The sequence below is a fragment of the Cryptosporidium sp. chipmunk genotype I genome, assembly GCF_004936735.1.
Source record: "Cryptosporidium sp. chipmunk genotype I strain 37763 chromosome Unknown contig_14, whole genome shotgun sequence".
NCBI classification, from domain to species: domain Eukaryota; phylum Apicomplexa; class Conoidasida; order Eucoccidiorida; family Cryptosporidiidae; genus Cryptosporidium; species Cryptosporidium sp. chipmunk genotype I.
Genome location: NW_027125584.1, coordinates 356,157 through 383,854, shown reverse-complemented (window position 1 = coordinate 383,854; position 27,698 = coordinate 356,157). Strand labels below are relative to the sequence as shown.

Below are 27,698 nucleotides of genomic sequence, written 5' to 3'. Positions count from 1 at the left end.
GTCAAGAGTTGGTCATTTATATAAAGATCAAGAGGAGGTAGAAAGAAGAGATGGTAATCAATTGAAGATTCTGTGTTGAGTGGATAATACTAATTGAAAGAAAAGTTGAAGAGCCAAAATATTATTAAATAAGAAGCAAGTTGTGTAAGATTAAGTGGATTCATACGATAGTTAACTTTAGTTTTGATTCAGCGAGTACGATAGTATAAGAAAAGGTAGTGTAAGAGATTATAATATAAAGGTTTATTGGTACTGAATAATTGGAAATCTTTATTTCAAGTAGCAAGAATACTTTCCTCCCTTCAATTACTTAGTTTTAAACTTAATCGAGTGTTGTTTTGTTGAAAGAATATACCTATATCCACGTATTGGTTTATTTTATATCATCCTAACTGGTATTTGGATACTCAGTATCACCTAATTAAGGTTATTCATTATTATTTGGAGGAATAATGAGGTCTGAAAGATTAAATAAAATAATTCAAGGTCATGCAAGTAGCTCTAGTAATAACATAATATTATACGGTGAAAATTGTCGTAAATTGGTTAATCAAGGTAATTTACAAGCCATGAATTCACAAGATAGCAAGAATGCAGGTGTTATTATGAATAAACCAATCACGAGAAGCATGGCATCAACCGCAGGGAATATAATCAATATATCAAACTCATCTATTTCTAGTCAAAAACATTCAAGTAAATTAACTGATAACAATTCCAAAAACTCAAATGCTGCGAAATCAGGCTCAAAAGCAACTCCTGGTTCGTCTTATAGTGAAAAAATCAACGGTAAAGAAAATTCTACTAACAAGGAAAACACTGTTAATCCTAACACATTCGCAGAAAAACAGTTGAAGACTGTTGGGGCGCAATATACTAGTACATTGGAAAAGGTTATTAATGTGGATATGAATAATACTGATGCTTCCTTTTTTTCAGAATATGCAGAGGCAATATATCAGACATCGAGAGACCTCGAATCTAAGAAAGAACCGTTGTTATTTACTGCTTCACAAGTCGTCTCTGCGCAACCAAGTGTAGGTAAGCAAATTCTAGAATGGAAAAGGAGTGGTGTAAATTTGCTATTTGGACTTCAGATCACGTTTAATGTTCCTGATGAGGTAACTGTTATTGCCAACTCTATGTTAGATCGTATTTTAGGGCTTAAACACTTTCAAAGAGCTTCAGAAATGACGCTTGTGAGTGCTACATGTTTCTGGATAGCGCTTAAATATGAAGCAGCGTATGTACAAGGCGAAAATTTAAAAATACCTCCCCTTCCTGCATTGAGTGATGTAGCAGAAAAATGTGGGCTTAATATTGCGGCAATATTGTTTTGTGAAGGGGTTGTGCTTGATGCTTTGGACTGGAGCATTGAATTTCCGAAACCAAGTGATTATATTAAGCGTTATTGTTTAGTATTTAAAGACCAATATACTGGCAATAAAGCTACTAGAGTTGAAAGTTTATCCATTTATCTTTCTCATCTAGCTATCCACGAGCCTGCGATGATGGGGGTTTGTGCATCAAAGCTTGCATGTGCATGCTTAATGTTGGCACATAAAATAGAAGGTGTTGAAGAAAGTTGGGCACCTGCAGTTGAGTATTACACGGGATATACAAGAGATTCACTTAAGGAATTAACAAGGTATATGATAAGCAATTTAAGAACTATTAGAAACACAGAAAATGGGGAAAGCCATGCTTCTCCAAGTCACTACCAGAATGTCAGGAAGAAATGGTGGAATTCGTGGGGCTCTAATGAGTGGGGATAAATTTATATAAATCAAATATTAATTAGTCGGGATGTTTTTTAAAATCTTCGAAACATTAATGTAGTGTTGAAATATTATTTGGCAGTCGCTTTTATAATAATTTGTCATTTCGTCTCTAGTATTCTGTTTCAAATTACCGTGCCTTTAAACAGCGATTACCCAAGTGAAATAATGAGGCAACTTAAGTTAATTGCTACCGTGCTTTTAAATTATTGAGATATCTTGTATGATTGCTTTTACTTTATTCGAAAACTCGAATTATGAAAAATTTTTTTTCTTAGATTTTTCCTTAAATACATTTTTTGTAGAGATCCACTCTGACCAAGGTAACACCATAATCTTTGAAAATGGAAAAACTTCTTTGTAATTTTCAATAGCGTTCCTGGCTTGTTGTGCTGTTTCCATTTCAACAAATCCATAATGCCTAAACGCAATAATAAAGGTATATGTTTAGTGTACAGAGAATGAGAAAAAATACAAATAATTGAATAATGAATTGTACTTTGTAAATCTCATTTTACATTACAATTTTCGTTATCCAAGAAAAACTAACCTCCTTCTGTTTGATTTATTAATTTTTGGTAGTTTCACAACAGAAACCTTTCCAAACCTCCCCAAAAGTGACTTAACATTATTGTGATTCCATTTTTTTGGTATTCTCTTTATAAAAAGCATTTTATCACAGGGAATTATTGTACATAAATCAATATTAATAGGCTTAAAGCGATGAATAGTCAGAGTTTCAATATTAACAAAAACAACTTTCGAGGAAGAAAGAGAATTAATAATATCTTGTACAGAAGCCTAAGTATTATGTTTACAATTTCGAATCAATTTTTATAATAATTTTTTACTTACATTAAGTTCAATTATCCTGTTAAACGTAGAAATTAGTGAAATTGGAAGCCCACAGTTGTGTAGATATTTGTATTCCGTAAGTTTGCTTCTAAAGTATTTATCATGTCTGATGTTAGAATCACTGAAGTAAAATTCAATCTGTCGTTTGATTTTATCAAGTTTATCCGTATAAATATCCATAATAAAACTTATATAAGCCGAATTGCATTATGTGTATTCTTATATTAATTTTCAGTTAATCTGAAAATATTAATTGGTTTTCGTTTGAAAGTGGCGCAAAATATAAGGCTAAATATTCAAATTAATTACTTATCTAATTTCCGTTGTGATTTCATAAAATAAAACCCTTAAAAAATGTTCGCTTTCCTTTATTATACTACTTATTCTAAGTGTTATCAATACTGGACAAACCTGCATCTGTTGAAATAATTATGATATTATTAATTGAAGATCTCTCGTTATCAAAAAATTGCTTGACCAGAGAAATCCAAACATTTAGATCCATGTCATAATCTAAATGTAGAATTAGTTCTTTAAAATACATGGAATAAAGTGTGAAATGGCCAAAAAGCAATAACTTTTTAATATAAATCATATCATGTTGTAAGTTCCCGTCTGTTTCACTTTTGTGTTCGTCTAATTTGCATGAATCCGGTACCTTAATATCGCGTTCAAAATTCATAGTTTTAATTCCATTTGTAAAGACGGCATTTCCATCAACAACTTGAGGAATAACTAATTTTAAATATTCTCGTATTGTTATACTCAAAATTATGTTTGGATCTAAATCATTAAAAATTTTAGGAAAGATATTTAATGATTTTAAAGTGTGTAAAAGGCGTTTATTATCATTGGCATATATACCTTTCGGGTCTAAAACCATATTAATAGTCCAATATGATGAAATTAGATTATGGTTAGAAACCACTGCAATTCTATCAAGATTATTAGCGTTTACTGTTCTTAATTGCTTAATTGGAAACAGAGGCGATTTTCCATATCCAAATGTCAAAGAATTATCCAGAAATAAAAGGGGATTAATTAAACTAAATACAATATTAGAGTTCAGTTGAACTTTTATCGAACTAATAGAAAGGATTTGGTCCATTTTCAGAGAAGCTCCTGATATTGGGGTTGAAAGTTCATATCCATCTTCATTAAGAATACTGTCTTCATTATTTAATAAAAATCTAATATCAGTCTTTGGAGATGTTGAATTTGCTGATTTATTTATATAAATTGGAAAATAATAAGCTTTTTGTATGGATGTCTTCAACTGTCTTAGGAAACTAAAAAAATTTAATTTAGGAGAGATATTAGTTTTTGATCCTTCAATAATGTGAAAATAAACAGATTGGATTAAAAAAAATATTATCGGTAAAAATATTATTAAATCAATAGTCAACTGTTGATTATTTTCATTCGTTTTATAATTGAACAAAAAGTATAAGTATGAAGCCGTAATTGATAATATTAATGAATTTATTAGTAAAATCAACTTAAAATTTAAAAATTCTTTCAAGTTTTCCAGTTTGAGTTCTAAGAGTTTAGATGTTTGATCTCTGAACCATGATAATGAGTTGCTTTTATTCAAGTAATAATAATAATCAAACGAATTGCATCTAATACTTGAATATTTGACTTTTTTTCTATTAAAGTTTAGAAATTTAATAATATTATACAATATTGGAAACAATATAGTAATAATAAGCAAGTTCTTGTTCATTAATTCTCCAATCCCAAAATTAGAATTTAAGTTATTCGAAATTCCAAAGAAGAATAGTAAACTAAAAGATTGAATTAAATTAAGATAATGAATTGTAATTTTATTTCTTTTATTATATATTTCTTTGAATAAGTATAAAAAATATTTGTTTTTTCTAATCTCAATATCATTAATAACCGAAATAGGATCTTCTGAAGATAAAACAATTCTTGAAAACTCACGGAGACAATTATAATAACTTAGTGAATTGATGTTAATTATTGAAAAGCCAAAAATTAATATATATATGAAAATCATTGAAATAATGTTTATAACAAAGAATAATGTTATCGTTAATATTAGACTCTTATTAAATTTAAAGTTAAGATTTTGTTTTATGGGGAATTGTTCATATTTCTGTAGCAATTTAATATTAGATTTTTTTTTGGATTTCTGCTTTAATATATTTTGGATTTGCTTGGACGAAATTATAGCATTATTAAATCCTTTAGACTTGATACCAGGTATATTTATCACGTTAGAGTTAATAAAATGATCCTTGTAGAATGATGATGTTGTCTTAAGTATTTGTTTTCCATTTAATTGAATAAAGTATGAAGAATTGTAATTTTTTTCTGGTGTAACTAAAAACTTTGGAATCATAAAATTATCAACTCTCTTATCATTGAACATTCTTCCGTTATTTTTCAAAGAATTTATTTCTGAAAACAAAGGAGTACTATAGAAATTAAGGAAAATCGATGAAATTGTAGCATATCCCATTAATATGTTTGATAAGCCATTTGAATAAAAATATGTTGAGGTCCCAACTGATGAATAAAGAGGGCAAAAAGATAGAATTTCAAATACAAAAAAATCATAAATACTGTTATGACTGTTGTGATTTTTTGCCAAGTGCTTGGAAGAAAATACAATCAATTTTATCGTAAATGAAAATAATGCAATAAAGAAGAGATAGATCAAATATTTACTTGAATAAAAATTCCCAGTTTCAAGCCTTTTAAAGTACAATTTACTGATAAAAGATATGCTTTTAGAGCAAGGGTAAGTATTAATACTTTTCAAGTTAATATTAAAAATTTCATTTATTGTATTGTCTATAGAGGGTAAATTTTCAACAAATTTTTCTTTAATCCCCAAGTTCAGATAATTATCTTTAATAAAATATAATCCTTTCGTATTAATCATTGCTAATTTGACAAATGAATTATTATCATATAAATAAGATAAATATGGGAGTAAATCACTGTTTGTTGTAATAATAAAAGAAATATTGAACTCTGAGAATATTGAATTATTCGGTAATATTTTTTCAACTAGTTTAATATAAGTTGCTGGGAGCAATAATTCAAAAATACCATCTATAATAACAATTGCGGATGAATGACTGTCAAGTTTAGTCAAAATATTATAAAAAAATTGAGAAAGTTGCAAAAATATTTTTGCTTCAACAAATTGTTGGACACTTTCAATTTTTGGATAAATATAATTCTTAATTCTTTTACCACTTTCATAAGAAAATTCATTCTTGGTAAAATATTCACATAATAATGAGTCATATATCAATTCAAAAATATTTTTATTAAATGGTTTTCCGGATAATATGAAATCAAATGGGTCTATTGCAGATTCTGATTCTTGATATTCAAACAAATTTGAAACAAACTCGAGCATATTTCTATTGATTAAATAAGTATCATTATTGAAAATATTTGTTGAATTGCATTCGAGCTGTTCATTACTTTTTATTCCAGAAAATCCAGAAATAAACTTGGTTAATAATTCCTTATCTTTATCACCAGATCCAAATATAATAATTATTTCATTTATTTTAATGGATAAATTAATGTTATTTAGATAAAATTTATCTTCCATTAATTCATTATTATTAATATCCAAATTATTGTTGCAATGATAATTTAAAAATTTAGCTTGTCTAATTTTTTTTCCAAATAAATTAGACAAAAAATTAAATTTATTACTCGAGTTTTGAATTAGTTTTTCATGTTTATTCTCATAAGAAACTAATAAAGATAAATTCTTATAGGAAATAATTACTGGATTAAACAGAAAATTTGAGCCTTTATAATTTGATTTTTCATTTTTGCCTAAAACAATATTATTTTTATTATCATAATTGGTTCCATTTGATATAATGGAAATTTTATCAGAAGCTTTTTTTAAAGTTAAATAATTTATGTGGCACTTGTTATTAGAGTTGTCGTGATTATTACAAATTAATGAATGTTTTTCGTCAAGAATATCGTAATTTTTTTGCATTTTAAATTCCTTACTGGAATCTTTGAAATTAATCAAAGTTTCTGAAATTTCATTTTTGTCAAGTTCTTGATAATTTTTATCAAAGTAGCTTATTTCTTGTGATCGACAGTTATAATTTAATCTAGTATTTTTGGATATTTGAAGGAGATTACAAACATACTTGTAATTTATGATGAAAAGAATACATGAATTAATGTATCTTGTTGAATAAAGTAGATAAATTACAGACCAATAATTGAACATGCAAATTTGAGATAAATCTAATTTATGTGAATTTTCATTGAAAAAACGCACTATTCTAAAAACAAGGTACATCGTAGAGGTGCTTTGAAGTATTACGAATACATAATTTAATAGTACTTTTGTAAAATCATTGCTTGTTTTTGGTGAATTTATGAAAACTTCTCGATGGTTACTTAATAACAATAGTGCCTTCAAGCTGTCCAAGTAATCACTAATCTTGGCTAAAATTGATTTTTGTTCAGGAATAATTAATACTTTAATTCTCAAAGATTCAAAAATTGTAGTAACAAGTAATAATTCTATGACTTTATTCATAAATAAAAAAGTACTCCAGTTGCTATTAAAAAAAATATACCCAAAAATACCAAATCTAATAGGATAAAATAATAAATGAACACTAGAAATAATACCATTTTCTATTAAGCGAAAAGAATTTAAACATTGAATTTCAAGATTTAACAATTTTTGGCTTGAACTTCCAGCCTCTAATATATCGAAATTTATTTTTTTTTCCAGATTTGATACAAGTTCAGATGAACAAATGTCTAATTTTCGTGAAATCAGTAAAGAGGAATAGGTCATTGCAATATTAATTACCAACATGAAAATTCGTTTTAGAGAAGATAAAATGTATTTGTTAACATAGATATTAAATGTAATGAAAATAATATCAATAATTAACAATTGAGATACCGTTTTGATGAATGAAGTTATGTTTTTATTAAAATAGACTTTTCTTATAAAGCTGAATCCATTTTTTCGACGGTAATCTTTGAAACCATTATTTTCAAAGCTTGCAATTCGATGTTTTGACAGAGGCATTTTATTTCATCAAGTTTTCTATTGTAAACAAATTAATATTTAAACATAATTGGTCAATAGTAAATAAATCAAAAGTTATCTAGAACAATACAAAGTTTCTAGAGACCTATATTTTGTGTCAAAATATTTTCAGTGTTAGCGCCAAATAATGCATTTAAACATGCAAAAGTTGAAAAGTAGAACAAAAGTAGAAAGAATAAAGTAAAAAAATAGTCTTATTGTTATGCTAAAGCTCTTTTTATATATCAATTACAACTTTATATTTAATTCAAAATGATTTCCTAAGAGAATTTACTATTTGCTTTGCTTTATTTGCTGCATTTAACATTTCACTCAGTGATTTAATATTTTCACTTTTCTCTAAATTTTTCACTAGTGAAAAATTCTCGTTTTTTGCCTTAATTAATAAATCTTTATTTAAACTTATTTCTAGTTTTTTTTCATATTTAATATCTTCGAATGATTTGGTTCCACAATCAAAGTTTCCTTGGGTTATTTTTTCACATAGATTTTGTATCTATAAAGGATAGTTTTAATGGTTAAAGTTCTGTAAAACTTACGTTACAAAGAGAAGGATTTAAGTTTTCAAAATAAGTAATTAGCAAGTGGGACATTTATATAATTATAACATCTGAGATGATATACAAATTATTTACCAAAATAATTCAACACTCAAATTTGCACACAAATATTAACACAAAGAATTAAAAGATATTTATTATCGATATTTCCCCAGAATTTTCAAATTTTTTCACACAAAAACTTAAGCATTACTAAGCATTCTTATTTGATGTAACTGAAAAATTTTCACAACTATAGCTATTACATCTTTTCATCATGCTAGCCTGTCTATACCACTCCCCAATGGTGGAAGCGCTTACTGATTTTATTGGAGATGAAGACTGTTTAACGGCAATTTTTTGAGTTAATAAATTTCTTTTATCAAAAATTAAATCATCTTCAAGACCCGAATCATTGTCAATTTCTTTTGTTGAATTTGTTTCATTCTTTTTTTGATTATGCGTTGGATTTGTATTTTGCTTATTAGTACTTTCTGATAACTGAAGATGCTGTTGGTTAATTTTTGAAGTTGAGTGCAGGGATAATGAATTATTCAGATCCTTCAATTCCCTTTCTTCCTGTTGAATATAACACTCTAATTTATTACTTACAGATAAAGGTTTAAGCTCATTAGACTTAGTTACTGTTTGTGAAATATTCTGAGTTGGAATTTGCTGAATACAAGAATTATTATTTGAGCAATTCAATGTATTAATAGGCTGTCTTGCCATAATTATCGGAGTTGTCACCGGCATATACTCTGCAACAGGTGGAGGCGCAAGTACTGAAGTATTAGATTTTGAATGGTAACTTAAATTTTGGTTAAATTGATTATTTAAACTCGAACTTTCAGTTAAATGGTGGTAATAAGGGAATTGTTGTTGTGGAACCATTGATTGTAATTGCATAAAAGATGAATTTTTATGATTGATAGGGCTAAGTTGTCGCATCCCATTTATATTATTATAATATGTTGGTGTAACAATTGAATTTGTATTTTGTGTTAACATTTCATGAGTATTGTTTGGATAATTAACCATGTAACTTTGCAAATTAACTCCTTGGTTATGTTTTGGATCAATGATTGGAATCCTGTTAGAAGTATATGAAAGCGGACTTTGTATGAAGTGTTGTATGGCTGTAGTTGATGGAACTGAAGTTGCGGGATTTTGTTGCACAGAAGGTGTTGCTGTAATTTTTATTGGTGAAGATGGAGTTAAAACTTGAGTTGTTCTAAATTTATTAAGAGGAGAAGCCACCACCAAAGCTTGACCATCTGATACTAAATTACTATTTTGATTTCGTATACTATCCTCTATATTATTTAGTTCTTCGTTTTCGTGTGTATTTACAAAGTCTGCAAGAGTATATAGTTTCCCTCTAGACATAATGCGTAGCAATGGCTTATTTTTATCAACTCCTGGTTTTGTTACAAGTTTTGCTTCAACCATTAACCTTCCGTAAACATAAGTACCTTGTTTTACCCTGGTAAAAAGAATTTTGTTTTCCCTACTATTTGTAAAAGTTGCAATCGCTCTATCAATTGGATCATCAGGAACCGGAATATATTTCATATTCAAATCATTTATTTCTTCAACTGAGAACTTCAAGTCGCCCTTCTTAACTAAAAGTGACTTATTTTGATTTGATTGCAAAGCTGATTGAATACTGCTATTTTTAGTTTCGCTTAATTCAGTTGAGTTTGATGTAACACTTTTACCACAATTTTCTGTATTCTTACAATGTATGCTACTATTATCATTATTATTTTTAAGTAGTCTATTTTCATGGATGCTATTTATGCATGATTTATTGGTATTTTCAGTATTAAATGAAGTGAGATCTTCCGAACTATTTAATTCGTTATTTTTTACATTACTACGCAATTTTTCACATACAGATTTTAATTGCTCAATTTTATTTTGGTAATTCGAATTTAACTCATTTAAGTTTGTAACTCTTTTTTTGAGTTGTTTATTCTGTTCTTTTTGTGTTTTCAATTCTTTATCTCTCTTTTCCAAGTCATTTTGCAAACTATTAACTTTGATACATAAATCTTTTCTGATTTGTTGACTGTCCCTTAACCTATTCACAAAATCTCTATTTTTTGATTTTAATTCACGTATTGTGCTCTCATAAGAAGTTAATCTATTATTCAACTCCGCAAGTATCCCCGCAGTTGACGCTGTATCCTGCAGAGCCATTGTATATTTATTGTTTGTAATAATATTTGCTAAATTTATTTCAAAATATACGTATTAAGGTTCTATTTTCATTGTTATAATCCACTAAATCAATCTCACACAATATTTTTTTCTTTCTAGAGAGACATTACTGTGTGAGTTAAGGAGTCATTTTTGCCCCGAAATTGAAAAAGTTAATTTAGATAACAGTTAACAAAATAGATATAGCTAATATAAGTAATAAAAAAATCGAATTGAAATTTTTGATTCGTTAATTTTCAAATTAAGTAGAGTAAATTTTAATTATAATCACGAAAAAAATTTCAACATTTAGCGGTTAATATTTACATATTTATTTAAAAAAAAGATTATGATTGCATTCAACCTAATTTTATTTTAACAATTAAAAACAACATATATTGAATTGCCGGTGGAATAGTTGAATTTATACAATAGGTTATGAATGTTGGATTTAGCAGGTTTCAAAATGCATTTAAGCTTCTTGGATTAGAAGTGGGGGCTAGTATTGAAGAAATTAAATCATCTTACCGTAGCTTGGCAAAGAAAATCCATCCAGACAAGAATAGGGGAAAATGCGAGAAATCTGCTCACGAAAACTTCACAAAATTGAGAGATTCCTATGTACTTCTGTGCAACGAAGTAGAAAGAAGACGGTTTGAAAAGGAATATATATCATTTAGTAGTAACAAACCTAGAAGAAAAGGTGGGCAACATGCGGACTTCTATTGTTCATTAAATGCTAATTCCTCCAGAACAGATAGGTTACTGAAGGAGGGAGGACACGATAGAACGAACCTAGAATCATTATATAGAGAATCAATACACTTGGTTAATGTATTCAGGGACTGTTCCGAACCAAAAATTGTTAAAGATTACAAGAGAAATAGTGGGCAGAATTTGAGACGTGCACTGATCTACGCACGCATAGATAAAGCAGTAGATAGATTTAATGACTTTGAAAAACTAGTATTATTTAAACTCGCTCACATTACACGACCATTAAATAATAGAAACCATCAAAATGCAAGTTCGACATAACATTTAAGGCGGGTTACCGAATGTTGATTTTAGGCGCTTGAAGACGGATTATATTCATTGAATTAAATTTGTCTAATAAATATATTCATTTGAGACGTGAAATTTATTTAAATTTTGGAAAAATTTTCTGTACAAAACTTGACAGATTTTCAAGGCTTTCGAATAATTTAGATTTTCTTACGTTTTTTTTCTAATTAAATTTAAATAACTGGTCTCTTTATTATTAATTTGTTGACAATGCCAAGCAAACGTAGAAATAATGGTCGTTCCAAGAAAGGCCGTGGTCATGTTGTAGCGATAAGATGCAGCAATTGCGGAAGATGTGTATCAAAGGATAAGGCGATCAAGCGTTTTGTTGTAAGGAACATTGTCGATGCTTCATCACAGAGAGATATTCGCGATGCATCAGTTTACTCAACATATGCACTCCCAAAGCTGTACAACAAGATGTGTTACTGCGTTTCATGCGCTATTCACTCGAGAACTGTTCGTGTTAGGAGTGTTACAGACAGAAAGATAAGAGCTAATCCAAATTCTCAAAGGTTTAAGGCTCAAGTCTAGTTATTGATTGCTAAGATCTAATATGTGTTTTCATAAAATTATATATATGAACATATGTTCTTTTAATTATGAGTTGAACACATTGGATCAATCATTTCTAACCCTACTTATACATAGTAGACCAAATATAGTAGTTTCGACTTGTTTTAAGATTTTTACTACTAGGAGATAGCTTCTTTCTTTTCATCTTCCAGGCTTTTATAGATGGGTGATTTGGGAAGGTACTTCCGTAAGTAGCATACACATGCCGGCATCTAGATGATATCCTCTGATCTCCGAACTAGACAATATAGCCTCATATCGAGTGAGAAATCACCGACCAGGTTCTTATCTGCGGTTAGAGACATAAGAAGACCACCAAATGATGCATATAGACTTCTTCTATCCGACTGCTTTTCTTCTACACGATAAATTTTCCCATACATTACATAGTCATATTGGTCCATAAGAGTTTGGGGTCCGGAGTTATCCCATACGATATCATTGGGATTTACTGAAACTTGGGATGATAATCCGATATATAAACTCTCCTTTTCTCTAACAGGAAACAGTTCATTATTTATGTCTAAAATTAAATCTGCATCAAAGCCAACACTTCTGCCTCTAATCCTTCCAATGCGATCAAACTTTCCGCTGTCTACACTGTTGATAACGAATCTATCTTCAAAAAGGCACGAAGGAAGTGACATTGGGCCTTTATTTACACGAATAATTTTTTAAATAGATAAATAATGCCCGCCTCAATCCTTTTATTAATTAGAAAAAATAATTGTTCAGTTCATTTGCTATATTAAAATGACGATTGGAATTCCATTGAAGCTTTTATATGAAGGGCTTGGGCATATTGTTACAATAGAATTGAAGTCAGGTGACCTTTATAGAGGGACATTAGCACACGTTGAAGATAATATGAACTGTATGTTGGAACATGTCAATGTAACAATGAGAGACGGTAAACCGATTGCACTTGAACAGTGTTATCTTAGAGGAAGCCAAATTAGATTCTGTATACTTCCGGACATGTTAAAAAATGCTCCTATGTTTAAGTTAGCAGCGAATGCGAAAAATAGAGCTAGTGTATTAGGGGCAGCTGGAAATAAAAAGGCATTTGCAGCAAGATTTATATCGAGAGGGACTACTAGAGGAAGAACTGGAAGAGGACTAACCACACATAATCATTAATTAGCAAATAAGTATTTTAAAAAAATTTTAGCGATTTCTATATTAAATTATAATTAGGTATTAATTCTGATTAATTATTTTCGTTGAGTATCTGGACATTGTTAAATTGATTTCAGTTTTATCTTGCTCATGATTACAGTAAGCAGCTGTATTTAAACTAATTCCAATCCTTTTTTTTTTAGGGTCTAAAATAATTTGTTTATTTTTCATAAAACTAATTCCAAGAATAATACGACTCTGATCCAAAGTTTGTTCCTTTATCCCGATACACCAAACTCCTTCTCTTTTTATTAAATAGGAAGTGTGAATCCAATTAATTAAGTTTGTTTGTCCTCCAAATTTTATTTTAATTGTAGGAAGTAGGGCATGTAACTTAACTGGGTTAGATAAACATAAAGATTGATTGATTGTAACACATTCATTAACATTGAATTTATTTAGCAATTCGCACAGTTTGAAAAATTTACTGATTAAGATATTGTATAATTTAGATGGGAGAAATGAGAAGGTTGAACCTACGTCAATAATAGCAATAAATGGTGTTTTTTCTTTTAATAAACTGAATTTTCTATTCCCTATTGATAACCCTTCAAATCTCACTCTATATACATTTGACGGGTAAATGATCGGAACCCAGTAAACATAATTGTGTTTATTTTCTAAAAAATTTAAATTCCCATCGACAATTTTTTCATACTCTCCAATTACAATCCTTCCTCCAGAGTATAATAAGCAAATCGAAATAACGATATTATTGGAACCATTTATTCTTATTGTACCTTCTATTGAAGATAATAATGAGTTAATTATGTTGACATGATCATACATACTCGATTTTAGTCCAATCCCAAATACTCCAGTTGCGTTTTGGTGATAAATTTTATTTGTTTCTAGCTCGTTGCAGCCTAAATAATCGTATTTAATTTTAAAATGGTCCTTAAATATTCCAGACTTTTCATGTCCATTTTCAAATCTCAAAATATCAGAAAAGTATTTCCCAAAAATAACGCTTCCTTCATGGAACCGATGAAAATATTTGCATTTTTGATTCCCTAGCAGTTTTGTATTACATTTCTTCCCAGTCATCGATTTCATTATATCAAATGGGGGGTGCTCGTGCAAACCGCAATTTAAGCATGTAATGCATGTAAAACTAATTTGGGAGCTACCAGAATCAAGAATTAGACTTTGTTTTTGTGGTGGGTCTCCAACAAAAACATTAATAAAATAATATCCATTTTCATCCCTTGTGCTATGAAGATTAATTATAATATGTCCAGTTGATAGCTTAATCACAAGTACTATATGAATTATTACACTTATTAACTCGTTAATCCACATTTCTTTCAATTATTCATGTTCAAATAATGGGGTGTGAACTGACAAAAAGTTTGAAAAATGAAAATACACGAGGATAGGAACAACAAAAGTTGTTTGAAGTCTTAAATTGTGATTATATAATATGATTTAGATAAATAAACAAAACCTATTATTATAAAAAATTTAGATAATTATGGAATATCAGTTAAATAATTGAAATTAATTGTTTAAAATCACTTCAAAATATTTGGAAACAGGTATTGATAATGCTTATACACAAGGTGTTAAGTTTTCTACAGAAACAATAATAAATTAGGATTCAATAACGATTCTACACGCTTCTCTAATTGTTTAGCAATTAAAAAAAATGTCAAGAATCCATAGTAGCTCTACTTGTAAAAAAATTTAGCGCAAAAACTCAGTGATTACTATAAAAACACAAATAGCACGTATTAATGATGAAAAAACCTTAAGATTATTACATTTAAATTGAGTTCCATATTCTTTTTTAACATATATATATATATAGTTCTTCTGAAATTAATTGATAATGGGCTCTTTGGAGAAGTTGGGAGTTATCGGAGTGTTAGATAGTGCCGTTTGGTGCGTAGCATCTCATCCGAAAGATAGAATTGTTGCATCATGTGGTAAAAGTATAGTTATTTGGATGGACAGAAAGTTAAAGGATCACGAGTGGTACCAAGAAACAGAAATTGTAAATAAGTGTTCTAAAGTCCGAAGTAGTTGGGTAAAAGCCTATGAGTTTGGAGATTTAGAACATAAAAGACTAATTAGAAAGATCATTTGGTCACCATGTGGAGGTATGATAATTTCCGCAAGTTTTGATAGCTCAATTTCAATTTGGGAGTTTTTATCTAAGGATATTGGATGGCTTTGCATTTGCAAGATTCTTGGTCCTGAAAGTGAAGTAAAATCTATCGATTGGAACCCTTTTAATAATTTTTTGGCTGCCTGTTGTAGAGATAGAGCAATTTGGTTTTTTTCATTAGATGTAGGTGAAAACAGAAAGTTGGGTACGCCTATAGAATATGATTGTATTGGAGTAGTAACTGCGCATACAAATGACATAAAAAAGATTATGTGGCATCCAACTATTCCTATGGCATTACTATCATGTTCATACGATAATACAATAATCGTTTGGATACCTTCTTCTCAATTATTGGGTGATGAAGAAGTTAAAGGGTTGGAATGGGTTAAATTGTACACACTCAATGGACATTCTTCAACTGTTTGGGATTTTACATTTAGCCCCAATGGAGAATTTCTTTTATCTTGCTCAGATGACTCTTCAATTGTTCTATGGTACAGCGATCAGGGAAATGAAAATAAATTTAAAAATTTGAATGCAATAAACTTTACACTAACTGATACCTTTAAAATTATCCTTCAAAATACTTTGAATACAAGAAGGCTTTCAAAATATATTCAAATTGACCAAGCAAACTCATTCATAAGTAACTATGATAAAGAATTATATAGTTATCCGATTTATTCTATTGAGTGGTGTAAATATCTAAATTGTATAATTGTTTCCTCAGCAGATAAAAGTCTACATTCATTCTCAATTACTGATTCAAAAAGATTGAAACATAATTGTGAAAAGTCAAATGCTCATGGTGGTGAAATAAACTCAATTTCTTGGTTAAACGACGATAAAAGAGGGGAGTTTATTTCAGCAGGTGACGATGGAGAAATTGCTCTATGGAGGTTCGGTTTTGAATAAAAAAAAATATTTTTAAAATTATGTTATTTACTTTTTGGCTTTTTAAATGAGTTTTGAGACCATGTTTTGCTACCGACAACTGTACAATTGATTGAAACTTGGCACATGACTTCCGAATCTTCTCCAACCGGAAGTGGAACTTTACCTCCGTAGTACCAACCAACACTACCAGTGCTAAATTGTCTCGGTGAAATAGCAAGTTTCTCGCTTGACCCGTTAATATTTAGACTTAACACTTGAGATTTTTCTAAGAATTCTTCAATCGACATTGAGATTTGCTTTCTCTTTGGTGCTTTCCCACTTTGCTTAGTTATTTTGGGGGCCTCAGCACTTAAGTTGCTGGATTGTTCCTCTTCATTAATATCACTTTCTCCCAAATTTTTCTTATGAATATTTGGTGCATTTTTTTCTGATAACCCTGATGAGGAATTAATCGAATCCTTTTCGGTCAATTCTAGAATAATGGTGTCAATTAAGTCATTTATTTCACTTTTTTTGGTTTTCAAGCTATCAGAAGGAAGCCCAAGGGTTTTTTCTAACTCTTCTCTAACTTTCTTTGGTGTAAGTGTATCCAAGTTATCATTTGTCACAATTCTATTGAGGTGTGTTTTTATTACTTCGATACTTGTATTGATTGCCCGACCAGCTTCTTCTGAATTGATTTTCATTGAATATTTAGTTTCCAGAGTACAATAAAATAAATAAAACGATGCTGTAAATTTGAATATTAGGTAATTTATCCAATTTGTGATAAAACTAAATGAGTCATGCTTTTTAGGGCGCTAATATTAAACATCTGATTAGATAAAATAGCGTGAAAAAATAGGTTCAGCACAAAAAATTAGTGCGTATTTTCCGTTTTAAATAGTTCTGTACGAACTATAAAACTATAAATCTGCATAAAAGCTTTGGAATATGATGTTAGATGATAGAATAAGTAATCTTGAAAGGAAAGTAAATGAACAAAATGAAGCAATAAAAAAAATTGCACTATATGCATTAGAAATACTCGATGAAAATGATAGGCTGTGGAAACACATCATGAAGGATATCACTATGAGGCATCACGGATCTTTTCTTCAGAAATTAAACGAACCCACATTGAGATTCAGATCAAAGACTCCACCCCCACTAAATGAACCAAATCTTCCAGAGAAAGAACAGTCATTAAGAAGAGGGACTGGGAAGTTGAGTGGCGACATACTTTTATCAATATTAAAAAGGGATGTAAGTCAAAAGAAAGTTTTTGTTAAAAATGGCAAGAAATAACTTGAATAGTTATCTGAGAGACTTTAGCATTATTATTAGTCATTGTTTTATTAATTACTAAAAAGTGGTCTTAAGATTAAAATAGGGTGTTGCTGGAAACAAAGAAATTGACAAAAAATAGGGCGATTTCCCTTAATATAGGTGAATTGCCTATAATACTGATCAATATTACTTGAAAAAATATTATCTTCTTTAAAAGAAGTGCCGGTTTTTTTATTTATAGTGTGTGAATTTAAATAATTTACTTCTTTTAAAAAAGTCTTGCTATCCTTAATTTGATCTTTATCAGAACTTTCAAAAGATCTACTTGAAAATGCATTGTAGGGAATTTGTACATATCCTACAACCTTTTCAAAAGGTTTGTGGTATTTGATTTCCTTTATTGAACACCCATTGTTTTCTATTCGAGTTAGTTGATTATTCGAATAAATTCCTAATTTGTGAATATTATCATAACTATCCTTGATCTCTCTTGTGGGATATAAACAATTAAAGAGACGACAGTTGTCTAAATTAGAGCTTGTAGAATGATCTCTTATTGCAGAACCTCTTTTAATATGCCCTTTTAAATAGTAAAATTCGTTTTCTGCTACCTCTAAATCAAGAGGATCATTAAGCCTCATGCTTGAATTATCTTCTTCGTCGAAAATGTACAGTTGATTTGATGAGGCAATATTTTTTGCGCTTTTTCCTTTACAGTTGGAAAGTATGGCATTTTTGTTACTACCGTAGCACATATTAAACGTATTTAGTTTATTTGATATAAAGTTAAGTGTTTCTTTTGGAAGATACTCTTGGACATCATCAAACTTAAACTCATTCTTCCACATGCAAGGATTCTGAAACTTACCACTGTTATTTGATGCGCAAAAATAGTTTTCATTATTTTCACAAAAAATCTCAGGTCCTAGATTTTCATGTTTAACTTTAGTTCTTAATTCTGATAATTTGGAAGTGATATTTGTAGAAATATTACCAAGCATATTTTCTGATAGCTCTTCTAGTCGTTGATGATAAAAATTTTCGCTTAAAGTAGAATGATAAAACTTAGAGTTAAATATACTTATGAATTTATCATTTTTGTTGATGTTTCTAATGAAATTTGAATTTCCATCATTGCTATTTTCAATTAAATTAACAGGCTGATTATTACAGTCGATTTTTAACAAATCAGCTGGAATTAATTTAAAAGCCGAATTAACTGCATTTAAATCAAAATCACCAATTTCTGGAGTTAATTCTTCGGATTTACATGAGCCATTTTCTAATAGGCCATACTCAGTTTCTTTGGGCAATGTTACTGATAAGTTATCTGAGTATCCTTTTTTTCCCACATAATAACATAGCCTCTCAATGCTTTCAATTCTGTTAATTGCATTCGATAATGCAGTTTCAAGTTTTTTTAAAACTTCATTTTGTCTAAAAACAATTATTTTTAAGTCATCCATTTTGAGGTTATTGCCTTTCTTAATGTTTTTTTTTATTTTAGAAAATCTCATCTAATTAATTGCAATTATATGTTAGCGCTTAATTTATAAAATTCGAGTAAATGAAAATGAAAAAAAAATTAAAGTGAAATAAACTTTAAATTAAATAAAATTGAATACGATTCACATCATTTTTCCTATATTTATGCAAAATGCTACATTTTTGAAAACGAGTTGCCCAGATTAGTGACGTGAGCAAGCGTAAATTCGTCTATTTTTTCTAAACTTATACTCGAAGTTTCATTTCCAGACTTTGACTCACCAGCAACTTTATTGTGACTTAGATCTTTCAATTCATTTTCATTTTGTGAGAAATCAAAGTTTGGATTAGTTCTTGTATTTTCGAAAATATTTGAATGTGAAATTCTGTTTTCTTGAAAACGAGAGTTCAAGTAATTATTTTGAATAAATATATCAAATTTATAATCTTTTGCTGATGAGTCCAAACTATGACTATTTCCATTAAAAATGCTTAAATTTTTAATAATGTTAGTTATATTAAGTACTCTCCTTTTATTCATGTTATAAAACGAGCTGCCTTTTGAAAAATTAAACTTCTGTTTGATTGAAGTGATTTCACTATTTCTTACATTAAATTTCTTATAGTTACTTTCATTTAGTGGGATACTTAAAGTTCTTTTTTGTAGAATTATAAAAAATATTCGAAGAATAATCGGGGTAGATAAAAGTGAAATGACGGTAGTTGCTACTAGAATAAGGTACACCTTTCTGGAAATTATTCCAAGTGATATTCCTTTTGATGCTAAAACAAATCCAAATTCACCTAAATTTGCTAGCATAAGGGATGTGAAAGCAGATAATTTAATCATGTGCCCAAATGTGAAGAAAATCAGAAAGTTTACGAAGAATTTAATTATTGATATGAATAAACAAACATATCCAATTGTCCAATAATTGTCCCAAATAAAAGTTGCGTCAATAACCAGTCCAATACTAGTAAAAAATAACATCGAAAAAACCCATTTTAACGATTCTGTAGATTGAATAAAGTCGTGTTTAAAATTATGTGTATCTTCTTCGCCAAAAAGGCTTGAAAGAATTACTCCTCCAACAAAGGAACCCATTTCCATAGAAAGTCCCAGGTATTCAGTTAATGACGAAATACAGAGCACAATACTTACAATTCCAATCAGAATAATTTCACGGCTTTTAGTTTTTGTAAGAACAAAAAGAATAACTGGGAAAATTATTATTTTTACTATAAATGATATCAAAATGAATATCATTAGTATTATAAAAGGCTTAACAATTTTCCATAAAAACAAAAAAAAATGAATTAAGAAAACCGAAATTTGATAAAACTTTATTTGGTTAAAATCATTTGACAAAGTACTTGCATTTGAGGCTTTGGAAGATACATTTTCAATTAAATTAGTTTGCAGAGCTGGGATTAGTGCAAGCACAATCCCTAGTAGTAAATCTTGTAATATTAAAATGCCAATTGTAAGCATACTTTCATTTGATTCAATTTGTAGCTCACAAATTACAACTGCAGTTGAACTCATTGATATAAATGATCCTATAAAAATACCTTCATTTATTGGGGTTCCAATCCAAATAGAATAGGCACTACATAAACAAACAAAAACTAATATTGATGAAACTGCACAGTAAATTACTGATTTACCTATTGAAAAGACTCTTTTAACAGAGAATTCAAGTCCCAATGTGAATAAAATCAAACATACACCAATTTGTGAAATTGATATAATTTGGATAGGTTGCGATATATAACCAAATCCTGAAGGCCCAACAACATATCCACCAATAATGTATCCCAGTAATAATGGTAGCCCAATAAACTTGCAAACAGTACCGAAAATAAACGATGAGTAAAATAAAATAACAATCTCTAGGAAAAGCCCATAGTCACCGTGTAACAAAGAAGCGTTAGATGAATTACTTAATGTATAAGTATTGCCAGAGTTATCAACATACTTGTGTAACTCGTTTATCTGATGGTTATTACTAATGTAATGTGAGTTTGATTTTGAATTAAAATTTCTTAATACAATTTCGGAAGAAATAATTTTGTTGTTTGTTTTGTACTGGGGGTTTTTCAATTCAATTTCATTTTCTGAAACCATCTCAGGAGTATCTCTTTCTTTGACTACATGAGCAAAGTTTCCAAAAAGAGAAGATTCCTCTTCAAAAATAAATCCATCAGTACAGAGGTGATACTGAACTCCATTAAATGAAATAGAAAGAGATACTGTCTCAGATACAGTCCATGATGGTGACTCGCAAATTATTGATGGCATCGGACTATGATTTTGTATGTTGCTAAATATGGTTTTGATTTCAGCTTCTGATAAATTTTTGTTGAGTTGAGTAAGTAGTGTACTTTCAAGGGTATTTTTATTATAATTTTCATGAAAATTGTTTATGGCTGAAGTATCAAATTTGCTCATGGAGTAAGTTGCATCTACGATTTTAGATCTTTCTTTACTTTGAAATAGGCATTTTAAGTCATCGGATGCAAATAAACCAGTTCCAAAAATTTTTATTTCTGATCTACCAGACATTCCTGCGTGGCTAGGAGAAATTAATGTAAACACTGGTGCCTCATAAAAACGGAATATTAATGCATTAGAACTTTGGAGCATTATATCTGGATGTGAATATACGCTAACCAAAACTGATTTACCTGAATCACCATGAGATAAGCTGGATGGTGTATCAACTTCTAACAGCGTGTCTGAAATTGTAGAAACCGGTACTACTTCATAAGGTCCTTCAGTAACATCGAAATGTACAAACAGTTTCGGAAATAATGAAAACCCTATTCCATGTATAGATATCCTTACTATTGAGTTAATGGGTCCATTAGTGGGGTTTAAATTTGTTGCCTGAATTATGGATGATTGGCGAAGATTAGGTATTGTAGTAACGGCATTTTCATCGCCAGAGCTATAATTAATTGAATTCGATGTTTTAATTCTGTGAGATTTTGCAAATGCAAATAGAGTGAAAAAACTGATTACCCCAAGAACAATAAGTGTTAGAAAGCTAGATAAGACTGTCTTAATATTCATAGGACTTAAATTTCATATTAAACATTAAAATATTAATTGTTCCATTGACAGATTAACTTTTTGCCGCAAAAAAAAGAGGGAAGAAATAAAAAGATGGTTTTTGAGAATGAGAATAAAAAGTATGAATAACTAGTCTTGAAAGCAAGGTAATCAACATTTAGCTAACCCTTTTTTTAGTGCTTCTTTGTAGATCTCAACTGTAGGTAATTCAATTTCCTCTGTCTCACATTCACCTTTTTCTCTTTTTTTTAAAATCATTGAAGCCCACTCCCTTTCTGCTTCGAGACAAATGTGACGAATTGACCTTCCAGACAACTTTTTTGACATTTTTGCAAGTGCCATTCGCTCTTCAAATGTTAAATGCTTTGCATATTGCTTGAAAATAAGCTCCCTTTCATTCTCATTTGGTAGATTGAAAAAAACAGTTGAATCAACTCTATTTAGAAACGCTTCATCAATATCTCTTCTACGATTTGTTGCACAAATCAAGAGAATCTTTGAATTTAATGTATCAAAGCCATCTAACTTCCGCAATAGTACAGAAAGTATTTTTTTTGAGCCTTCGTGCATGCTGAATGTTTTATCTCTTGAAGATGCCAAAGTGTCAATTTCATCAATAAACATTATACACCCTTTGTTAAATTTTTTTGCAGTGTCAAAGATCTGAGCCAGCCTGTTCTCACTCTCTCCATACCATTTTGAGACAATATTTTCAAGTGAAACGTATATTAGAGGTACTTGAATTGAATTGCCAATTATTCTGGCACAAGTTGTCTTGCCAGTTCCTGGTGGACCTTCAAATAAAATTAATTTAGGTCTATTGCTTGAATTCTTTTGTGCCCTGGTTCCATTAACAATTTTATCAAGTACATCTGGATATTTGAAATTGAGTAGTATATGTTCCTCAATTTGGCGTTTAACATCTTCATACCCTCCTAAAAAGTCCCATAAATTTGTTTGTGAATCATAATTATCTCGATTCAAAAAAACTTGTACGCCCAAACTTTCTAATAAAGATATAGTGTTATCATCATTACAAATATTTGAATTGCTACTTTTATTTAAAGATCCTGATTTTTCAGAATATTGATCAAGTAAATTCGCCTTATTTTCCCTCGAATTAAAAACGTTATACAAGTCATCAAGTAAAGTGTCAGTAAAAATACTTCTGTTAAAGCTGTCAAAAAATTGTTCAAAATGGTCAATTATTTCTTTTTCTGATGGGTTCTTTTCAAAGAATTTGATTTTTTTAGAAAATAAGCTTTTATTATTTAATAAATTCTTTTCTAGATCTTTTTCTTCTAAATAACCATTCTCAATCATAGGTTTCATAAGGAAGTGGATAGCTTCCAAATCATTCTTCGATAAAGAGTTTTTTGATTTAACATATTCTAAATTGACAAGTGAGTTTTTCTCTGTGGGAATTTGAATATTAATTACTCCTCTATTATTTAACGAGTTGATTTCTATAGTGATTTTTTTCCCATTAGTGTCATTATAAATCTCCCAATCATTAATAATTGTTGAATTCTGGGTATTTGAACAACTCTCATTGATAATATCTAAGAAACGGCTGATTCTTTTTGCAATATTGTGGCTTCGAAGTTTCATACCAATTCTTACAGAATCGTCTGTTTCGTAAAAAACTGGGTAACACTGAATGTTATCTTTAGAAATGGTTGAAAAACGGTCAATTGATTCTTTAAAATCTTTAATAGGTATGCTTGAAGCTTTGCAACTGGCCAAGAAAATATATGGAAGTTGTGCCTCAAAGCAGATTAGCCTGTTAAGCATTCCTAAACCTTTGCTTTCATTTTTAAATGGCTTATTATTGCAATAAGTATCATGAACAAATTGTTTTTTATTAAAGAAAGAGAGTTGATTGAACCTGTTTAAAGCGTAAATCTTAGGTAATATGATAGGGATTATTGAACTGTTCTGTAAACTCATCATTACTGTGATTTTATTTATATTAGATAGGAGAGACCGCCAATTGTTTGTCACCAAAACGCCATTAAAAATTGATAATTACCAAATTTCATCAACAGTATTTATATTCAGCTTAATGGATAGTTGTATTCGGGGAAAATGCAACATTGAGAATTCGTACCACAATCTGCTGGATGAAATAAATTCACTATCAGCTAATGAAGGTTATCTTGAAATATTCTATTCAGAAAATAAAGGAAAACATATTCACTCCAAAAAAGATATTCCGAATGGTACAAATTTTTTCCAAGAAGTACCTTATGTTTCATGGCCAATTAAAACTTCATTCGGCGAACTAGAAAGTCTGATTTTTTGCGAAAACTGCTTAAAGATTAATTGCCCTGAAAATAATAATTATTTATCGTTAAGTATACTCGGATTAGAAAAAAGGATCTGCAGCAAGTCTTGCTTTAAAAAAATATCAGGAGTTAGTTTTGAAGATTATGACCCAAACTCTTCTTCATTAAGGAGCGGATGGGGATATTATATCAATGGCATAAAAGGAATTTCGACTCTAAGGAATTATCAAAGATCTGTGGATAAATTGGGAAATATTCCAATAACAGCAGAAGCAGTATCTCGTTGTATTGCCCAAATTGCAGCAGACATTTACTTTTATTGGCATGAGCTAGGTATGAAGGACGAAAATTTGTATCATGCATTTAAATTAGGGACAAAATCAATAGAAAACTTTGTAGCACCACCTGCCACATTGTTCCCTGAAATCGACTTCAATTCTCTTATTAATTGCATTCAAAGTGTACTTTTTGATCAAATAAAGGATTCATTCTCTGATAGTTTTATCATCGATTCATTACTGAGTAAAGCAACTATTGAACAATTAGTTGGTCAATTAACCCTTAATTCACAAGGATTAAATGTTTGGGGTATTTATCAGTTTTCAGGAAGCTTCAAAAACGGAAACTTACCTGATAATGAACATTCAATTGGAATTATTAAAGGTGCATGCGTATGCATAATACAATCATGTTTCAACCATAGTTGTGACCCAAATTGTCATGTATATACTATAGATGACAGTACAATATATGTTAATACAAATAGAGATATTATGAAAGGTGAAGAACTAACTATTTCATATATTGACAATACTCTTCCATTGGCTGAACGAATAAATCTTATCCAGAATTATCATTTTACATGTGCTTGTATACTATGCAAAAAAGAGGGAAGATCAAATCAAACTGATTCTGGAAAAAAGAGAAGGCTTGAATGATATTAATATTGTTTAGAAAATCGAATTTTTGATTTAATTTTCATTTTATTTTTTTTTCAGGATTTTAAACAATATATTAGCATGCGCATGCAAGATTATTTGTATGAAATATTAAATGGCAACCTGCTTTTCCATTTAAACTTTCAAATGGCATTGTTTAGTAAAAACAAAAATAAAAAAGAAATAGGGCATATAATTAACAATAGTCAATATTGTTTTGTCGATGAAGTAGGTGTCGAACAAGGCCCATTTGGCTCGAACGAAATATTGAATTGGATTAGGAACGGATTTTTTGATGGGAAGGGTGACTTGCTGTTTCGTAATTTGACAAGCAGCCCTGCTGAAAGAGTTTCTTTAGAACAAATACTTCCAGAATTACTAAATGAGGCAGAAATTAATTTTTCCAGGAAAATATGCCCGAATAAAGCATCGAACATTAAAAAAACACTAGCAGAACCTATTGAGGTCAAAGAAATAACATTAATTGATGACCAAATTAAGCTGTTAGAAGAAAATGATGACCAACACAAGGATTTAATATTGATAGTTAAACCATCATTAAAAGCTGCCGATATTCAAGTACAAATGCATAAAACTAAATCCAATATTTCAGCAATTTTCGTAGATCAAGTAAATGCAATTAATACAAAAATTATTGGTAACCAATTGGAATTTAAGGAAGAAAAACATAACCTTTCAGCTTCATATTTTGAAAAGTATGCCGAACAATTCTTTGGAAACGAAGAATTTAAAGGTAACGATTCACTTGCTTTTGCACCCATATTAAAAATCAATGTGCATAGCAGTGTATTGGCAACTTCATCACCCTTACTTAAAAATAGTATGAAAACATTATTTGAAGAACATTTCAGACTCAGAGAAAGGGTTGCAGCAGGTAAATGCACGACTGAAGAAAGAGAACAGAGCTTGATTAATCCTGTTCTAACGATCGAATCTGACTGTCCAATTGCCTTTCAAGCAATAATACGTTATATGTATGGTCACACTTCTGAAGTCCTATCAATGAACAAATTATTGCTAGTATCTATTTGGAAAGAATCAAGGCGTTTTATGTTCAAGAAATTAGAAGATGAGTTATTAATACATTTATTTTCTACTAAACTGGACATTATTGACTTGATTGAAATCGCTGCTGCTGCTGCTATTTTAAAATTCCCAAAATTAGTTGATGAAATTATAACAATGATTGCAAGCTGTGCAAGCTATATACTTCAAGGCCCATACTTAGCATTGAGCGTGGATGCATATGTTAAATTAATTAAAAATAATTATGTGATGATGGATGAAATACAAGTGTTTTATGCAACACAGCATTTCATTCAACAGAAGGAAATTGAAGTCGGGCTCTGGACAGAGTCTTTCGAACAAAGTGATTATAAAAAAGAGATTGGAATATATAAATTTGTTAGATACGATCAAATGTCAGCGGAGGAATTAAAGTCAATACGTGTAAAAAAACTTGATAGTTTAATTTTGGATGCAGCATTAAAGAAATTGACAGATTGTGAAGAAGAAGGCAGACTTAAACCATGGTTACCAAATTCAGAGTATAATGTAATTTATAGAGACGGTGAGTATCCTGTAGGTTTAGTTAGATCTGGCAAGCTAAATTTAAATAACAATGGACTATTTCAGTCAAGATGGGCATGGACGACGGGAGACTCGAGATTAATTAGCGAAATGACATTCGCATTTAAAGTATTAAAGTCTTTCAGAGGAAAGCTTAGACTTGGAGTTTGCTGTACAGGAAAGCCTGTGATAACAGAAACACAAAATATTCGAATATCAAAAGTCTTTTATTACGATTTCTCCGAAAAGGAGTTTGTTTCTGCATTTTTGGGTAGTAATATTTTTCAATGCACTTCAAGGATTAAATCATCAGTTGTTAAGAGGGAAAATATCAAATCCAACAATTTCAGGTTTGGTAATTCAATATGGAGAATCAATAACAACTCCCAAACTAGTGAGATGTTCTGTACAAGGCTTCGAAACACTACCAGTGAAGATTACGTTCCAGATTTATATAAAAAAACCATAGCGTTTGAAAACCATATAGAAAAAGGTCAAATGTACCATTTAGTAGTTTCAATTCATGATTATTCCGTTTTATTAAGAATTGAAAGTATTGACTGCGCAACTTATATAGAAAATTATTATGATCACGGCTTCCTTGTGGACAGACTTGAAGTTAGTAGAAAACCTTATATAGAAACAAAAATATTTATTGAAATGTTAGATCCAGGGGATTCACTTGCTATCCCATCATTTCTAACTACAGCAAGGCAGCAAAAAACCAATAGATCTAAATAAATTGTCAAAATA

The 27,698-nt window shown here is 29.7% G+C and overlaps 17 protein-coding genes across 17 annotated transcripts; 8 read left to right on the top strand and 9 right to left on the bottom strand.

The window, feature by feature from the left end:
* Positions 1–452: 452 nt before the first annotated feature.
* On the top strand, positions 453–1,775 carry ELE39_000674 (cyclin B; the record flags this gene model as incomplete). The annotated part of the gene is made up of 1 exon (XM_067343714.1): positions 453–1,775. One exon carries the CDS (start codon positions 453–455, stop codon positions 1,773–1,775), a length of 1,323 nt encoding a protein of 440 aa, XP_067202433.1.
* A 258-nt stretch (positions 1,776–2,033) lies between these two features.
* On the bottom strand, positions 2,034–2,813 carry ELE39_000673 (La domain-containing; the record flags this gene model as incomplete). Its single annotated transcript, XM_067343713.1, has 3 exons — positions 2,034–2,199; positions 2,329–2,579; positions 2,634–2,813. 3 exons carry the CDS (start codon positions 2,811–2,813, stop codon positions 2,034–2,036), a joined length of 597 nt encoding a protein of 198 aa, XP_067202432.1.
* Positions 2,814–3,018: 205 nt separating this feature from the next.
* Positions 3,019–7,704, bottom strand: ELE39_000672 (integral membrane with 12 or more transmembrane domains; the record flags this gene model as incomplete). Its single annotated transcript, XM_067343712.1, has 1 exon — positions 3,019–7,704. One exon carries the CDS (start codon positions 7,702–7,704, stop codon positions 3,019–3,021), a length of 4,686 nt encoding a protein of 1,561 aa, XP_067202431.1.
* Positions 7,705–8,477: 773 nt separating this feature from the next.
* Positions 8,478–10,469, bottom strand: ELE39_000670 (coiled coil; the record flags this gene model as incomplete). Its single annotated transcript, XM_067343710.1, has 1 exon — positions 8,478–10,469. One exon carries the CDS (start codon positions 10,467–10,469, stop codon positions 8,478–8,480), a length of 1,992 nt encoding a protein of 663 aa, XP_067202429.1.
* A 438-nt stretch (positions 10,470–10,907) lies between these two features.
* On the top strand, positions 10,908–11,507 carry ELE39_000669 (molecular chaperone; the record flags this gene model as incomplete). The annotated part of the gene is made up of 1 exon (XM_067343709.1): positions 10,908–11,507. The coding sequence occupies one exon, from the start codon at positions 10,908–10,910 to the stop codon at positions 11,505–11,507; it is 600 nt and encodes a 199-aa protein (XP_067202428.1).
* A 237-nt stretch (positions 11,508–11,744) lies between these two features.
* On the top strand, positions 11,745–12,068 carry ELE39_000668 (40S ribosomal S26; the record flags this gene model as incomplete). Its single annotated transcript, XM_067343708.1, has 1 exon — positions 11,745–12,068. The coding sequence occupies one exon, from the start codon at positions 11,745–11,747 to the stop codon at positions 12,066–12,068; it is 324 nt and encodes a 107-aa protein (XP_067202427.1).
* A 254-nt stretch (positions 12,069–12,322) lies between these two features.
* ELE39_000667 (DNA-directed RNA polymerase II RPBABC8) lies at positions 12,323–12,757 on the bottom strand (the record flags this gene model as incomplete). The annotated part of the gene is made up of 1 exon (XM_067343707.1): positions 12,323–12,757. One exon carries the CDS (start codon positions 12,755–12,757, stop codon positions 12,323–12,325), a length of 435 nt encoding a protein of 144 aa, XP_067202426.1.
* A 106-nt stretch (positions 12,758–12,863) lies between these two features.
* ELE39_000666 (LSM domain-containing) lies at positions 12,864–13,250 on the top strand (the record flags this gene model as incomplete). Its single annotated transcript, XM_067343706.1, has 1 exon — positions 12,864–13,250. One exon carries the CDS (start codon positions 12,864–12,866, stop codon positions 13,248–13,250), a length of 387 nt encoding a protein of 128 aa, XP_067202425.1.
* Positions 13,251–13,310: 60 nt separating this feature from the next.
* Positions 13,311–14,591, bottom strand: ELE39_000665 (AT hook motif; the record flags this gene model as incomplete). Its single annotated transcript, XM_067343705.1, has 1 exon — positions 13,311–14,591. One exon carries the CDS (start codon positions 14,589–14,591, stop codon positions 13,311–13,313), a length of 1,281 nt encoding a protein of 426 aa, XP_067202424.1.
* Positions 14,592–15,120: 529 nt separating this feature from the next.
* ELE39_000664 (WD40 Ciao1) lies at positions 15,121–16,317 on the top strand (the record flags this gene model as incomplete). The annotated part of the gene is made up of 1 exon (XM_067343704.1): positions 15,121–16,317. The coding sequence occupies one exon, from the start codon at positions 15,121–15,123 to the stop codon at positions 16,315–16,317; it is 1,197 nt and encodes a 398-aa protein (XP_067202423.1).
* Positions 16,318–16,340: 23 nt separating this feature from the next.
* On the bottom strand, positions 16,341–16,985 carry ELE39_000663 (apicomplexan specific; the record flags this gene model as incomplete). The annotated part of the gene is made up of 1 exon (XM_067343703.1): positions 16,341–16,985. One exon carries the CDS (start codon positions 16,983–16,985, stop codon positions 16,341–16,343), a length of 645 nt encoding a protein of 214 aa, XP_067202422.1.
* A 247-nt stretch (positions 16,986–17,232) lies between these two features.
* On the top strand, positions 17,233–17,586 carry ELE39_000662 (uncharacterized protein; the record flags this gene model as incomplete). Its single annotated transcript, XM_067343702.1, has 1 exon — positions 17,233–17,586. One exon carries the CDS (start codon positions 17,233–17,235, stop codon positions 17,584–17,586), a length of 354 nt encoding a protein of 117 aa, XP_067202421.1.
* Positions 17,587–17,636: 50 nt separating this feature from the next.
* ELE39_000661 (uncharacterized protein) lies at positions 17,637–19,034 on the bottom strand (the record flags this gene model as incomplete). The annotated part of the gene is made up of 1 exon (XM_067343701.1): positions 17,637–19,034. The coding sequence occupies one exon, from the start codon at positions 19,032–19,034 to the stop codon at positions 17,637–17,639; it is 1,398 nt and encodes a 465-aa protein (XP_067202420.1).
* Positions 19,035–19,228: 194 nt separating this feature from the next.
* Positions 19,229–22,129, bottom strand: ELE39_000659 (K+ H+ antiporter of bacterial origin; the record flags this gene model as incomplete). Its single annotated transcript, XM_067343699.1, has 1 exon — positions 19,229–22,129. One exon carries the CDS (start codon positions 22,127–22,129, stop codon positions 19,229–19,231), a length of 2,901 nt encoding a protein of 966 aa, XP_067202418.1.
* A 150-nt stretch (positions 22,130–22,279) lies between these two features.
* Positions 22,280–24,082, bottom strand: ELE39_000658 (CDC48 like AAA ATPase; the record flags this gene model as incomplete). The annotated part of the gene is made up of 1 exon (XM_067343698.1): positions 22,280–24,082. The coding sequence occupies one exon, from the start codon at positions 24,080–24,082 to the stop codon at positions 22,280–22,282; it is 1,803 nt and encodes a 600-aa protein (XP_067202417.1).
* Positions 24,083–24,194: 112 nt separating this feature from the next.
* On the top strand, positions 24,195–25,355 carry ELE39_000657 (SET domain containing with a cysteine cluster at the C-terminus; the record flags this gene model as incomplete). Its single annotated transcript, XM_067343697.1, has 1 exon — positions 24,195–25,355. One exon carries the CDS (start codon positions 24,195–24,197, stop codon positions 25,353–25,355), a length of 1,161 nt encoding a protein of 386 aa, XP_067202416.1.
* A 147-nt stretch (positions 25,356–25,502) lies between these two features.
* On the top strand, positions 25,503–27,686 carry ELE39_000656 (uncharacterized protein; the record flags this gene model as incomplete). The annotated part of the gene is made up of 1 exon (XM_067343696.1): positions 25,503–27,686. One exon carries the CDS (start codon positions 25,503–25,505, stop codon positions 27,684–27,686), a length of 2,184 nt encoding a protein of 727 aa, XP_067202415.1.
* Between the last annotated feature and the right edge of the window lie 12 nt (positions 27,687–27,698).